General features: G+C 43.2%; 1 protein-coding gene across 1 annotated transcript in view; it reads left to right on the forward strand.

The window, feature by feature from the left end:
• The window catches only part of MAST4 (microtubule associated serine/threonine kinase family member 4), a 341,770-nt gene extending 337,176 nt beyond the window's left edge, over positions 1-4,594 (forward strand). The window contains exon 31 of the mRNA XM_054397478.1: positions 587-4,594. Coding sequence (XP_054253453.1) covers positions 587-4,470 — 3,884 coding nt within the window. The 3' untranslated portion in view covers positions 4,471-4,594. The remainder of the gene's footprint in view (positions 1-586) is intronic.
• Positions 4,595-13,559: the final 8,965 nt, after the last annotated feature.

The raw sequence follows: 13,559 nt of genomic DNA on the forward strand, positions 1-13,559 counted from the left end.
GCTTGTTGCAGACTTTAAGTCCAAGTCCAATGGCTATAAGTTGAATAATAAACAATCCACAATTGGAGTAGAAGGTACAATCTCAGTCTAGGAGAGCCTGATCGATGAAAGAATGAAACTGAAGAAAAAGTTGCTACATAATGGAACTATCATGGGCGCTCAGGAATGCATATTTATTGCTGAAAAGGTTAGCTAAGTTCTGAAATGTCCATCTTTCTGGCCCCTGAAAGCCTGCCCCTTTTTCCCGTTTTACTTCTGTCATGATTTCTGTGTGTACCAGAAGTGGCAGTTACTGTACAGTCCCTTAGAAAAGGTAAATTATTTGAAAGGCCTTGATCACTGCTTTGAAGTGGCAGAAAGCATTAGCTGTTCTATTTAAATAGAAGGAAGTGATAAAGAGGATGAAGGAACAGAGTGAGAAAGGGAGAAATAGCAGCCCTCATTCAGAACCTTTCAAATTTTTGAACATTGGGGCAGCAAATGACACACACACCCTTTTGGACTGGTGGAAGTTCTGTCTCACTGAGCGTTTGGACAAGGATCAGAAAAATCTATCTAATCTTAATTTTTTTTTTTTCTTTTGTAGGTACTAACTCTTCCCAGAGTAGCTCCCCTAGTTCAAGTGCTCCCGATTCTCCAGCTGGTTCGGGACACATAAGACCCAGCACTCTTCATGGCTTGGGTCCAAAGCTTGGTGGGCAAAGATACAGATCAGGAAGGCGCAAATCAGCTGGCAGCATTCCTCTCTCTCCTCTTGCACGGACACCTTCTCCAACACCCCAGCCAACATCTCCTCAACGATCTCCATCACCATTGCTAGGATATTCAATTGGAAATACAAAAATTGCTCAGTCTTTTCCTAGCAAAATGCACTCCCCTCCAACTATTGTAAGGCATATTGTTAGGCCAAAGAGTGCAGAGCCTCCAAGATCTCCACTGCTAAAGAGAGTCCAGTCTGAAGAGAAACTTGCACCCTCTTACGGCAGTGATAAGAAACACTTATGTTCACGAAAACACAGTCTGGAAGTGACCCAGGAGGAGGTGAATAGAGAATTACCTCAAAGGGACCTAATTCTTCAGAGCTTGGAGGAGAATGTATGTGATGTGCCATCACTCACACGAGTCAGGCCTGCAGAGCAGGGCTGCTTGAAACGACCCATCTCCCGAAAATTAGGTAGGCAAGAGTCCATCGATGAGCTAGACCGAGAGAAGCTGAAGGTCAAGATAGTTATGAAAAAGCAAGATTTTGCTGAGAAAACAAGTGCTGCTATACATGAACGTAGCAGTGAACTGGAAAATCCCAATACCTTAAGATTAGAAGAAAGAGATAAAACAGCATTCCAGAAGGTATTAGAAAGATTAAATCAGTTTGAAACAAAAACTGTTGCTTTGGAGGCCCAGTCAGCTGGCGGCATACTCAAAGACACCCTTCAAAAGAATTCAAACTTGAGATCGAGTGATGGTGTTGCTTTAGATGCACAGATGGGGTGTCATGGGCTTCCTCCTAATGAACTCAGTCACATTTCTTATGACTTCAAAAGAATTTCCCCTCCATGTACACTGCAAGATATGTTACCTCAGTCCTCCGACAGGATGCCAAATGGAAAGGGAGAAAACACTGATAAAAATGTACCAGCAAAAGAGTTTGCCAAATTTGAAAGATTAGATGGTAAGCTTGCAAATATTGATTATCTTAGGAAGAAAATGTCCATTGAAGAAAAAGATGACACTGTCTGTCCAGTGCTAAAACCCAAATTGACATCAAATGTTCATGAATGCCTTCAGCTTAATACAAGCAGACCCTTAAATGTACAGCAGGACTCCACTGCAGTTGCTGATGGTAGAGCATTTATTGGCAGTACACATGCTGCTCAGGTTAACTCAGTGTCTTCTGTTCCTCTCAAGGCCTTAAACAGCCGAACGGACGTGAGCGTGGAAAAATCAGCCCTGATTTCCACTGATGCTCCTGTCAGAAAAAGCCCATCAGAATATAAACTCGATGGGAGATCAGTTTCCTCTTTGAAGCCAATAGAAGGCACACTAGACATTGCATTACTTTCTGGACCACAGGCTCCAAAGACTGAACTTTCTTTGTGTGTGCTGCCAGAAGGACAGAGCGCCAGCAGTGATGGGGGATCTCCTAAACTCCCAGTACCACAAGGGGGTGGAGAGAAGGCAGAACTGGCCTGTCAGAAAGAACAGTTTTTAAACTATTCAAAATCTGGCAAAGTCCCTGTATCAGAGACTCAGGTTCTACAAACAAGCAAGAGTTCTCCAAATCCACCAATCATCTCTGTGGCTGCAGAAGTAGTGACAGAGAAAAAAGTTTCTAGTCCAGCTACTAAAGGCAATATTTCTGCTATCAAAGATGATCAAAAGAAAGACACTTCCCCTTCAAAACAGAAGGACAACTCAACGGATGTGAAGTCTTGTGTTATTCAAAGTCAGTGTGTTAAAACTAGTCAAACACACTCCAAACTTTCAGCTATCCAAAGCAGTCCTGAAAAAACTTTAGAAAAAGAGAAGCAAACACAAAAAGAGGTGCCTGCCAAACAGCCAGTAACCCAGAGAAGTTTTGAGCCTATCCCTGCAAAGGTGGAGGTGATCAGGGAGTCATCTCTGAAGGTATCTGCTGCAGATATCTTGGTAACAAGCTACTCCAAAAGTAATGAAAAAAAATGTGCTGATTTTGCCATTCCATCTCAGATACAAGGAAAAATGCAGGCAGCTGGCCCCAAAGCACAACCTAAAGATGGCAGAGAATCAGTGAAACAGCTAGGCAAAGACAACAGTAGTGTTGCTAGTAGTTTTGTGGCAAGAGACATAACCAAGAAGGATGTTCTTAATGAGTCTAAGAAAATTACCACAGAATCAAAGAGTGAAGCTCTTCCACCTAGACAACCCATGCAACTTTCAGGAGGCTGCGGTCCTAAAAACGAGAAGTCTGCATTGGTTTCCTCTGTGCAGAAGGGCAATACCAAAGATTTAGGAAATAAAGATCAGAAACAGGTTGTTGACATAAGGCTTCAGACTACCGGGAGAGAGCAGTTCAGCCACGTTCCTCAGCAGCAGCTTAATGCTTCAGGCTCCCCTGCTGTGGGAGACGTTTCAAGCAGAAACCGGGCTATAGGTGCTCATGTAGAAGTTCAAGAACACGTGAAGCCTGCTGCCACCTATGTAGAAAGCAGCAGTAATAAACACAGGCCAGCCCCTGATACAAGTTCCTCAAAGTCAAAGTATGTAGATAAACAGATACTGTCAGAAAAACCATGCCCTGCAACTGCAAAAGAGAAAGAAACTACTATTCAGGTGTCTACTAGCTCTTGGAAAGATGGGAAGCATGCCAGTAAAAATGTGCTGGATCCCTCTTCTTCTGTTTCAGGCTCTTTGAGAAAAATGGGCAATGAACACGTGCAGTCCAAAAGGCCTGTGAGTCTAGAGCAGGGCTCAGTAGCCACCCTCCAAATGAGCAGCATTGCTTCTGACACCAAACCCAAATTCTCTGCTTTTGGCCTGGCACCAGCAGGCCCAGAAAGTTCTAAGCAGATGCAGAGGCAAGAACCATCAAGTTTGGGGGACTCTGCTGATCAAAGGCAACTTCACCTCAGTGAAAAACAAATCACATCTCCAAAGTTTTCCACTGTGAAAGACTGTCTCTTTCCGAGCAAAGAGACAGACAAGAATCCTAGTAATGAGATGGTCTCTGCAGACAAAAGACCTGATGGAAAAATATGCACTGACACACTTTATGTTCAGCTTGACGGTGGGAACGTAGAGCCTACCCTTTGCCTTGCAAACTGCAGTGCCAGAGGAAAGGGAGCAGAAAAAGCAACTGTGAGTAGCAAAAGCTCCCAAGACTCAAAAGGGAAAGGACAAGTTAATCAAAAACAGCCAGAGGATGCAAACAAGCAGGTTGCAATAAAACATTTGTCAGCTGCCAGCAGACAGGGCTCTTGCCGTGTGGCTGCAACCCCCACAAAGCCACTGACTTGTTCAACCAATTTCTCTGAATGTAGACAAGAAGTACCTGTTTTGTCTTCAGCAAAGAGCGATGCTTCTTCAGCAAAAGTTAAAGCAGGCTCACCTGAGCTTCCTGCAACCTGCAAGGAACTAAATAAGAAAAGCACCAATTCTGCAGGGAGCAATAAGGCAGAAATGAGCAAAAGTGTTTCACTGGTGGCCTTGCACAGCACTGCTGTTGCTGTAGAAGCCTACCACCCTGCTCCAAGCCTTAGAGGGAAACTTGGAAATCAAGACAAGTCAGTTTTTGTTAACACTGTGGAAGTAATGGGAAAAGATACCGTTCAGGCTCAACAGTCTGCTTCAAGAAAACAGAATGCAAGTAAGGATTTATCTAGGCCAGCAACCACACCTGACCGCCCTAACGCACTTTCTGATGACAAAGACTCAGCTCGGCAGCGGCGAGGAAAAGAAGCTTCACGGAGCAGTCCTCACAAAAAATCCTGTTAACTGTAAACCTGGCAGTTGTGAGTTCCAGACTAGCTGAAACAAGGTCAATATAATGCATTGGACTGCCTTTAAAACCAGCACTGTGTCGTGACTTTGTGCGGCAAATCTTTCTTGTCACTAAAGAGAAAAGAGGGGATATGTAAAGATAGTACTTCTTTTTTTTTTCTTTCAAAATGCCTTCCCAGTTGTAACCGGTAAAACTGTTGCCATATAGTATTTGTACAAAAATACCTTTACAGCTGACAGCTGTTGAAGAAAAGATTTCCTCTGTAAATACTCTGTTTGGGGTTTGAATGTAGCATATATACTTTGCTGCTGATTGCATTGTTTACTCTCCCCCTTTTTAAGATAGTTGTTTTGCCACTTATTTGCCATACTTGAATCTGAAACAAACAAAAACTCAGACCTGGAATGAATATGCACAAGTATTGGTGTGACTGAAAAACGAAAACAGGCCACAATGTTGCTTAGTAAAAATTCTAGATAGAGATTGGAAAAAAAAATAATTCTAGTACAGAATAAATACAGTAATTTATTGTGAGTTTTTACATCTGTTTTTAACCCAGTTTTATAGCACTGTACCTGACTGACTGCTTCAGCAGATCTAACACAAGACCCAACTGCAACTCCCTACTGCTTAAAGCCGGTCTATAACAGTAGGTATCATTAAAGCTATGGGAGGACCACTTGGTTTTCAAGGTGTTCCAGCAAAGAGTCATGTTTTCTGGTGAAATGGTGGTTCTTTACTTGTCTCTTAGGAGCGTATTCTGTGACCTTCACCAGACAAGGCTGAAACTATGAAGCACACACCATGTGCTTAGTCTTTGCTGCAGTTCTCTCTTGAGTTCCTTGAGCTTTTTTAAATTCAAGGCCTTACAGTGTGAGGCACAGGTATAAGCACATGACTTGCAGTACTACATGTATGTTCATCCCTGTTTTGTAACAGATTTAGAGAACATGTATTACCATGGCACATAGGTCTGCATAATTAGTGTCATCCCACTCTAGCTTTCTCATCTGTTTCACAAGTAAAGTAAAAAGCAGGGGAAAAAAGTAGTTTCAGTATCATAATCTTCAGAAAAGTTCAGGACATCCAATACTTTTAATACATAGCTGGGGCCTTACGTTGTACTCCTTACTTGCTGTTTTTAGCAAGTGATCCATTCCATAACTCAATCTTTTTATTTGTATGCAAAAAAAAAAAAGTACTGTAATTATAAAAGAAGCATTTTATAACAAACGAAGCTGTTGGAGCTATTTGGTGCTAGAATGTGATTGTCTTTTTTACTTTGCTAAGCCTTATTTAAGTTCTATATGCGTGGGACATAGACGGTTATTGTAGCATTGAGGTATTTAGTTAACTTTGAAGGACGTAAGGTAAAATTTGAAGCATACAGAAGCGCTACAAAATTTTACCCTGCTCGCTGTGGGGATTTTTGATCTTTGGGATCAATAAAATGTTGGATTTGCTTATTTCTGTTACATGTGCCCATAGTAGAGCTAGGCCCCTACCTGTTTCATCAGAGCTTATGGTTTGTCTTTGTGTCTCAAAGTCTAGGAAATGGTTCATAGAAGCACAGTGTAATCTTGACTTGGAGGTTTGTATGAAAACCAACAGTGTGCAGAATTAATTTCTCTCTGGTGAAAACTTCATTAGTACACCAATTAGTTGAGTTGGATTACAGCAAACCTGTCATGGAAAGATAGTACTACAAACAAATCCTTCTAATTTTTCATGTGGCACTACAACATTCATTCTGCCTTTGCATTCACAGAGGAGTTAGTGAGCAGTGAATAATAATTTTTGAGCAGTTCAAAAGATAAAATGGTCTCAACATTTACAGTTCACCTGTGCTTGGCAGTTACTACAAATAAACGCTAATGCACTTCGAAGTAACATTTCTGTCTGGGAGGTATTTCCTAGTTTACAGTCTTCTGCATTTTTTCAGCTGCCCTCTTGTTTCCTTTAAAGCACATATAGCTATTTGTTTACAGTATACCTGATGTATATTTTGTATAGTTATCACTTCTGGCAAATAAGTTCTTCGTGTTTTGGAAGTGTAACAGTGCTTAAGCTTGTGTTTATGTAGCTCTTGTTTGTTGGTGTTTACCTTATCTGTAATCTTAGCAGTGATCTGTTCGAGATCCTGCTGCCTGTGTTCTACTTGTTCAGTCTTTCTGTGATTGCAGATCTGATGTGTTCTTTTGTAGTCTTCCTGCTTGTAGATTCCTCAGCTTAAAAAAAAAAAAAGGAGAAAAAAATTATTAGGGTCTGTGCAATAAAGTGTTTGCAGTCTTATTTTCTCCAAGAAACTCCTTATGGATGTCACAATTGTTGTATATTGAACATGATTATTTATACTTATGCAGCTGAGTAACACTGAAATAAAAGTTCAGCATGAAACTGTTGTGTCAGCTTTCTTCTTTGAACCTCTTTCATGCCTGTAAAAGCTCACCTCTCTTCTACTCAGAGACAGGCAACTGTTTTGTGGGTTGGTTTTTGTTTTTGTTTTGTTTTGTTTTGTTTTCTCTTGGGGCCCAACTCAGTGCACCTGCTAAGGCACATGATGGCCAAAGATTTTGCATGAGGAAATGCAGTTTAGTCTGGAGATGGAGATCTGCATAGCTGACTATCTCATCTCAGGGAGTGGCTGGAACCCCTGCTCTGTTCTTGAGTAGGTAGGCAAAATGGGATGATGACAGGTGGACCATCTGTCATGACTTGGTAGCTAACAGTGGCAGGAGGAGCAATAGGAAGGACCTATTAAAAATAAAACACCTATTAAAATACAAGCATCTTTACTTTTCCACTAGCTGCCCAGCAGGGGGATTAGTTTTGTTCACATATTACTATTGCCTTGTTTTCTCTCTGTTTTTTCCTCTCTACAAAACCGGGTGGAGCAGTGTTACAGTGTTGCTTCTGCTGGTATGCATTTGAAACCAACAGGTAAGAGGAAGCTGCAGGTCACCCCCAACCTTTCTGATAGCCTGCAAAACTAGTGTGCTGGTAGGCATATGATGAGTTGAGGAGAGAAGGATCCAACAGCTAAGGAAATAGTCTGAGAACTGACTGTATCTAGCTGCTCTGCCTAGCAACCTGCATGCACAGAGTGACCCTCCAGTTTTCAGGGCCAGAGGACAGGGGTGGTGCAAGGGGTTTATGTTGAGGAAGAAGTTGGGAAGAAAGATCAACCATTTTACACCTGGCATGGCCTGTCATCTGCAATTCCACTGTTCTGAGGAGAGACACCAACTGACCTAAGACGGAAATACTGTCGTGATCTGAAACAGAAACAACCTCCCTTCTTCAACACTGAACTTGCAGTTTGTTATGCTCCTGTAAATCTCATGTTTTCCTCTTATGTAATTTACAAGACTTAGTAGGGACGTAAATCTTGGATTTGGATGTTAGGTCAGATGGCAGCTCAGAAAAAATCACAAGGCAGGAAGATACCAGAGGGTGTATGGATGCATCTCTCGGTTTATGGCTTAGGTGAGAAACAGTTTTCGGTTTCCATTGACTGTATCTATGGTATAAGTGCTTGATTACCTCTGACCTGCTCAGTGTTCCTGACATTACCAAGGATGGATTTGAATGAACTGAGGTTAGGAAGCAATGCTAGAGGTTATGATTCAAGCTGGAAAGAGATGGGCATATCAGGCAGAGTAGAGACGGATGAAGAATACATGACAGTTAACAATATAGCTGAGTTCTAGTACACAACAAATACCTTAAAATGCAGATGTATGCTAGATGCAGGGGCAAGAGGATGTCATGAGAGACTGACTGGGCAAGAATGTTGTCAGCTGCTAGGGGGAGAAGAATTGCCATTGTGATTGCTGTTGTATGGCTGGATGAGGAGGTATGGTGTGACTGAGTGGCTGGGAGGGGATCTCACCGGCTCTTTTTCCAGGTACAGAGAAACCTAGTGAATGAGAAAACATTCTCAGAAGTGCAACATCAGCATCCTGGTTTTTTTAAGTCAACAGATTCAGAAAAGGGACTCTTCAATCATCCTGATCAGAGTAAAATCCTCTTTCAAAAATTATTTGGCATCTGACTGATAGTATCTCCTTTAAGCACAGCTGTGGAAGCAACAACTTGTCTCTGACTTTTGGCTTCTCCAGTTGAAATAAAGATAAGTGCTTATCAGTTTCTGAAATGTGACTTGTCAGCTAGATTTCTCTGTGTAAATACTGGTAATTTCTGATTTGCAGTTGTGTTGTACTATGACTTCAATTGACATCTATAGCCCAGGAGCCAGGATGGTGGGGAGTTGAGTCTTGTCAGGCACCATTCATCTCAGTCGATGCTCTTGTTCTCTTTCTGTGCCAGCTCCTCAGCTGTTTTTGAAACAAAACCAACCCTCCCTCCCCGCCAAAAACAAACAAACAAAAACCCAACCAAAAACCAAACCCCCTCAAAAAAAAAAAAACAAAAACCACCCAGCCACAAACCAACAGAAAAAGCCTGACCAGAAATCAGGGACTGCATCAGATCAGAGCCTGACTGGGTAAACAAGCTCCGTAAAGAAAAATAAACTTGCTATCATTTTATTTATATTCTTGCTAAATAATCTCAGAGGAATAAATCTCAGGACTTCGAAAAGTTTTCATATACAACGTGGACACCTCAGAGCATTATAGCCATGTACAAATTCTTTCATAATAATCAGTCCCTGTATTTAGAACTTGTGTTTCCCGAAACATACAGTGTGTGCTGCTCCACAGTGCTGCTTAAACGGTGTCCTGTGCATGGCATTTTGAAGGTAAGTGATGAAGCAGGGATGAAACTTTAAGGTAAATCAAAGAGAAAATTTATGACAGATAAAGACAGTCATCAAAAATAAGCTGTGCAGAGAGGAAAGGAAAGTGTACTTAATATTCTGTGTGAAAATATGTGTTGCACAGGAACACGTTCACCATTTTGCCTTCTCTGCTGTCTTCTCGGTTTTAACCAACTGAAGCCTCCACATGAGTCCACACCATGGCACTAGGTAGCATTTCAGAAGCTGGTGATATTTAAAACCTCTGAAGAGGTATTTCAAAAGGCATTAGTTCAGCATGCAGTTCTCCCCTCAAGCTGGTGCTGTTTGTGAATCTCCCACAGTTACTGCCTTGTATTTGCAGCAATTATTTTTGCACCTTGCCCACCTATGAGCTATTATATTCCCTTTCAACTCTACTATTTGTCACTTTCCTGAACCCAAAAATTTAAGAAGAAAACAATGGAAGAATCAGGTCTCTCTCAGGTGGTGCACTCACCAGCATTCATGCTGGCTTGTTAGATAACGCGGTTGGAGGTTGCCTGTTTAATGACTTAGATTTGCAGAGGTAGGGAAAAATGTTCCCTGAACCGCTGGCTGACTTCAGAAACATTCTGCCGTGCCTTGCTGACAAGGACAAACTGGGAAGTGCTTGCCTCAGGCAGTGTGGTTTGCTTTTTCGTATTTTTCTTCCTTAGACTGGTCCTTGCAGAAGGGCTTGTCTGATGCAGACAGCTTGTGCAGCTTTGGTGTGCTGCAGCTAGGTAGTTGGAGCACAGCATCTGCTGATAGGGTCAAGACGAGTTCTCTGTGTGGACCATAACAGCACCCTCAGGAACAAAAGAATACAGCAGTATGGGGAGTTGTGAGGAGAGGCAACATCTTAATACCCCACATCTGTGAGTGTTTATAGGCAACTGGAGAAGAAATGTCAGACCTGACTCCCTGCATGCCCTTGGGCAGCATATAGCTACAAAGGAAGAAGAAAAGCTGAGGAGTGAGGCAGGTGGCATATGTGATGTGAAGGCATCTGAAAGCTGCAAGATTCCATGTTGTGCTAGTCCGATCTGCCAACAGATAGTAAAAGAAGTTTTTCAAATAAAAGAAGTATTTCTTACTTGAGAAGACCAAGCAGGGATTCTTGCTAGCAAAACAAGATCAAAAACTCTGTAGTCCAGCAGGGATCTTTGAGATCACAGCTAATTAACGTGTTGCAGAGGAATATGTCAAGGAAATGCCTTTGAAGTGGGAGCTGAAATTGAAGGTGGAGTCCCACATGGAAAGTGCAGCTTCCAGATAAGCACATTGGAGAGCATTGTGGAGCAGCATGAAATGACATGTAATGCCTTCTCTGCTGAGGAGACAGAAGGGTCATACACTTTAAAAAGGTTGTCTACCTTCTATAGGTCAGGGTTAGCCTGTTAAATTACTCGGTGGTAAACCAGAGTACGGACAGCAAGCTGCCATCAGACCTGTGGTTAAATGCACAAACTCTGTCTTGCCAGTGGCTTTCTCCAGATGTAATGCAGTGAGTTAAGAACTGGCTGGAGGACCACGTCCAGAGAGTGGTGGTGAATGGTGCCATTTCCAGCTGGCAGCCAGTCACTAGTGTCCCCCAGGGATCAGTATTGGGCCTGATCTTGTTCAATATCTTTATTGATGATCTGGATGAGGAGATTGAGTCCACCGTCAGTAAGTTTGCAGATGACACCAAGTTGGGAGCAGGTGTTGATCTGTTAGAGGGTAGGAGGGCTCTGCAGAGGGACCTTGACAGGCTGGACAGATGGGTAGAAACCAATGTCATGAGATTTAACACAACTAAGTGTTGGATTCTGGCCACAAAAACCCCATGCAGCGCTACAGTCTGGGGAGACAATGGCTGGAGAGCAGCCTGGCAGAAAGGGACCTGGGGGTACTGGTTGACAGTAGGCTGAACATGAGCCAGCAGTGTGCCCAGGTGGCCAAGAAGGCCAAGGGCATCCTGGCCTGTAACAGGAACAGTGTGGCCAGCAGGGGCAGGGAAGTCATTCTGCCCCTGTACTCAGCAGTGGTTAGGCCACACCTGGAGTATTAGTGTCTGGTTCTGGGCTCCTCAATTTAAGAAGATACTTGAATGTGTCCAGAGAAGGGCAACAAGGCTGGTGGGGGGTCTCGAGCACAAGCCCTTGTGAGGAGCAGCTGAGGGAGCTGGGATTAATTAGACTGGAGAAGAGGAGGCTCTCTACAACTACTCTACTACCACATTCAAAGGGATTGTAGCCAGGTGAGAAGTGGTGTCTTCTCCTAGGCAACCGGTGGCAGAACGAGACGACACCGTCTCAAGCTGTGCCAGGGAAGGTTTAGGCTGGAAGTTAGCAAGAAATTCTTCACAGAAAGAGTGATTGGCCATTGGAATGGGCTGCCCAGGGAGGTGGTGGAGTCACTGTCCCTGGAAATGTTTAAAAAAAAAGCTGGATGTAGTTGATTGGATGGTGTTAGCTAATAGGTTGGCCTTGATGATCTCAGAGGTCTTTTACAATCTGGTTAATTGTTATGGAATTTATTGAATTTATAATTCAGATAATGTCAATATGAATATTAATAAAAACATTAATACCTTTTTATTAATATTAAAAAAATCACCAAAACCACATTAAATAGGTTTGATGTGCAGTTAGAATATATATTTATGGTGGGAATGTGCAGTATTTAGGCAAATATAACAATTTTAACAATTTTGTGCAAACCAGGAGGAAATACAGGGAAAGAGAGAATCCCCAGGAGCAAAATGGTGCTGACCACAGCAGGGGCAGGGGGAGACTTGACCAGAATCCTTAAGCTAAAGAGGCAATAAATTAATTAGCTGATTCCACCCAAGTGGGGAGTGCTGCTGCTGTGTATTAGCTGTTGAGGTTTTGGGGCACTCTCATGCACCAGGCACAGCTGGGTGCTGGCAGGAAGGCCACCTGCTCTTGGGGCTGGCATGGCTTCAGCAGACGGCAGGCTGTTTACAACACTATTTGCAACGGGCACTTTGCTTTGTCCTGGGTAAACTGAGGCATGGCAAAATTCTAGTTGCAAGGGGAAGCGAGGGTTGGCTCTGGCTCCAAGGTTCATGTCTTCTCTAGCTTGCAGTGGGTAGGCTTGTAGCTTTTATCTCAGAACCAGGCAACTTGAGGCAAGGCAACTCGAGGCAGCTTCAAGCAAGGCGTGTCCAAGGCAAAGCAGGTTCAAGCAAGGCAAGGCGACTAGAAATCAGCCTGTATATGTATCTTGCCTGAGATTCAGTTGGGCCAATAGGGCAACAGAAGCCAGAAAAGAGTTACCCAGTGAAAAGGGGTTCTGCCAGGCTGTGTCCATAAAGGCAGAAACATAGTCCTAGTCAGGGAGCAGTGGCCAGTACACTTGCTCTTACCCCAGAAGGAGAGTTGTTTACCAGACACGCATGGTCCTGTCCCCTTTGTTCCTTACCCTGCGTTACCCCATCTTTCTCCAGGAAGGAGGGGGGAAGAGGGGGACCCTGTCTAGACACATCAGGGGCTGTCTGGGTTTGTGCTGGGCATGTTTGGCCCTACCATGACATTAATTCTGTGATTCTGTGAGAAAGGGATTTGATTGTTTACTAAAAGTAAGTAGGTCTGGTTTGGGGTGGGGTTTTTGTTTGGTTTTGATTCTGTTTGTTTGTTGGTTGGTGGTTTTTGTTGTTTTTGCCCTGCCTAGCTGTTTGAAGAGAAAAGACTCTGACTTCACTCCAGGAATACGTGCCACAAGCAATGTGAAGAAGCCTCTTTGGTGCCAGGATCACCTGTGGGATGAGTTTGCTTCTTTTCCACTATGCTACCTGCTTTGTAATCTCTAGTTTTCTCTCCTGGGCTGCTGTTGGAGCAGTCCGCTCCAGGCTGGCACAGGAAGGTCTCATAGCTGTTGGCACTGTTCTTTTTTTGCCGGTATAAGCAATGTGCCAAGCACCCTGAGACACTTGACCAAATCTCCAAGTTTTATGGTTAAAGCTGAATTTGTTGCTAATTCTTGCTTGCTGTGGAGTTTGGTAAATGGTACACAAGCAGGGCAGGAGATGGGCAGACAGAGGTTCAGTGGCTGGAGACTTTCTGAGGATCAGAAATACATTCATGAAATTGGAGAGATAATGCTGGCTGTTTCTGTCAGTCCTGCAGGAGTATGTCTTGTGTGGTTGTGAATGTAATCCCTGTTCTTCACAGAACTGCTTTTTGCTTCTTAGTAGAGCAGGGTACACCACTGCTAGCTCTTAAACAACATCGTTTTTCAAGGGCATTGCATAGAGGATGGGCATTTAGTTGGTTTGGTTTTGTTTTTTCCTTTCCC

This window comes from Indicator indicator, chromosome Z, assembly GCF_027791375.1.
Source record: "Indicator indicator isolate 239-I01 chromosome Z, UM_Iind_1.1, whole genome shotgun sequence".
Lineage (NCBI taxonomy): Eukaryota > Metazoa > Chordata > Aves > Piciformes > Indicatoridae > Indicator > Indicator indicator.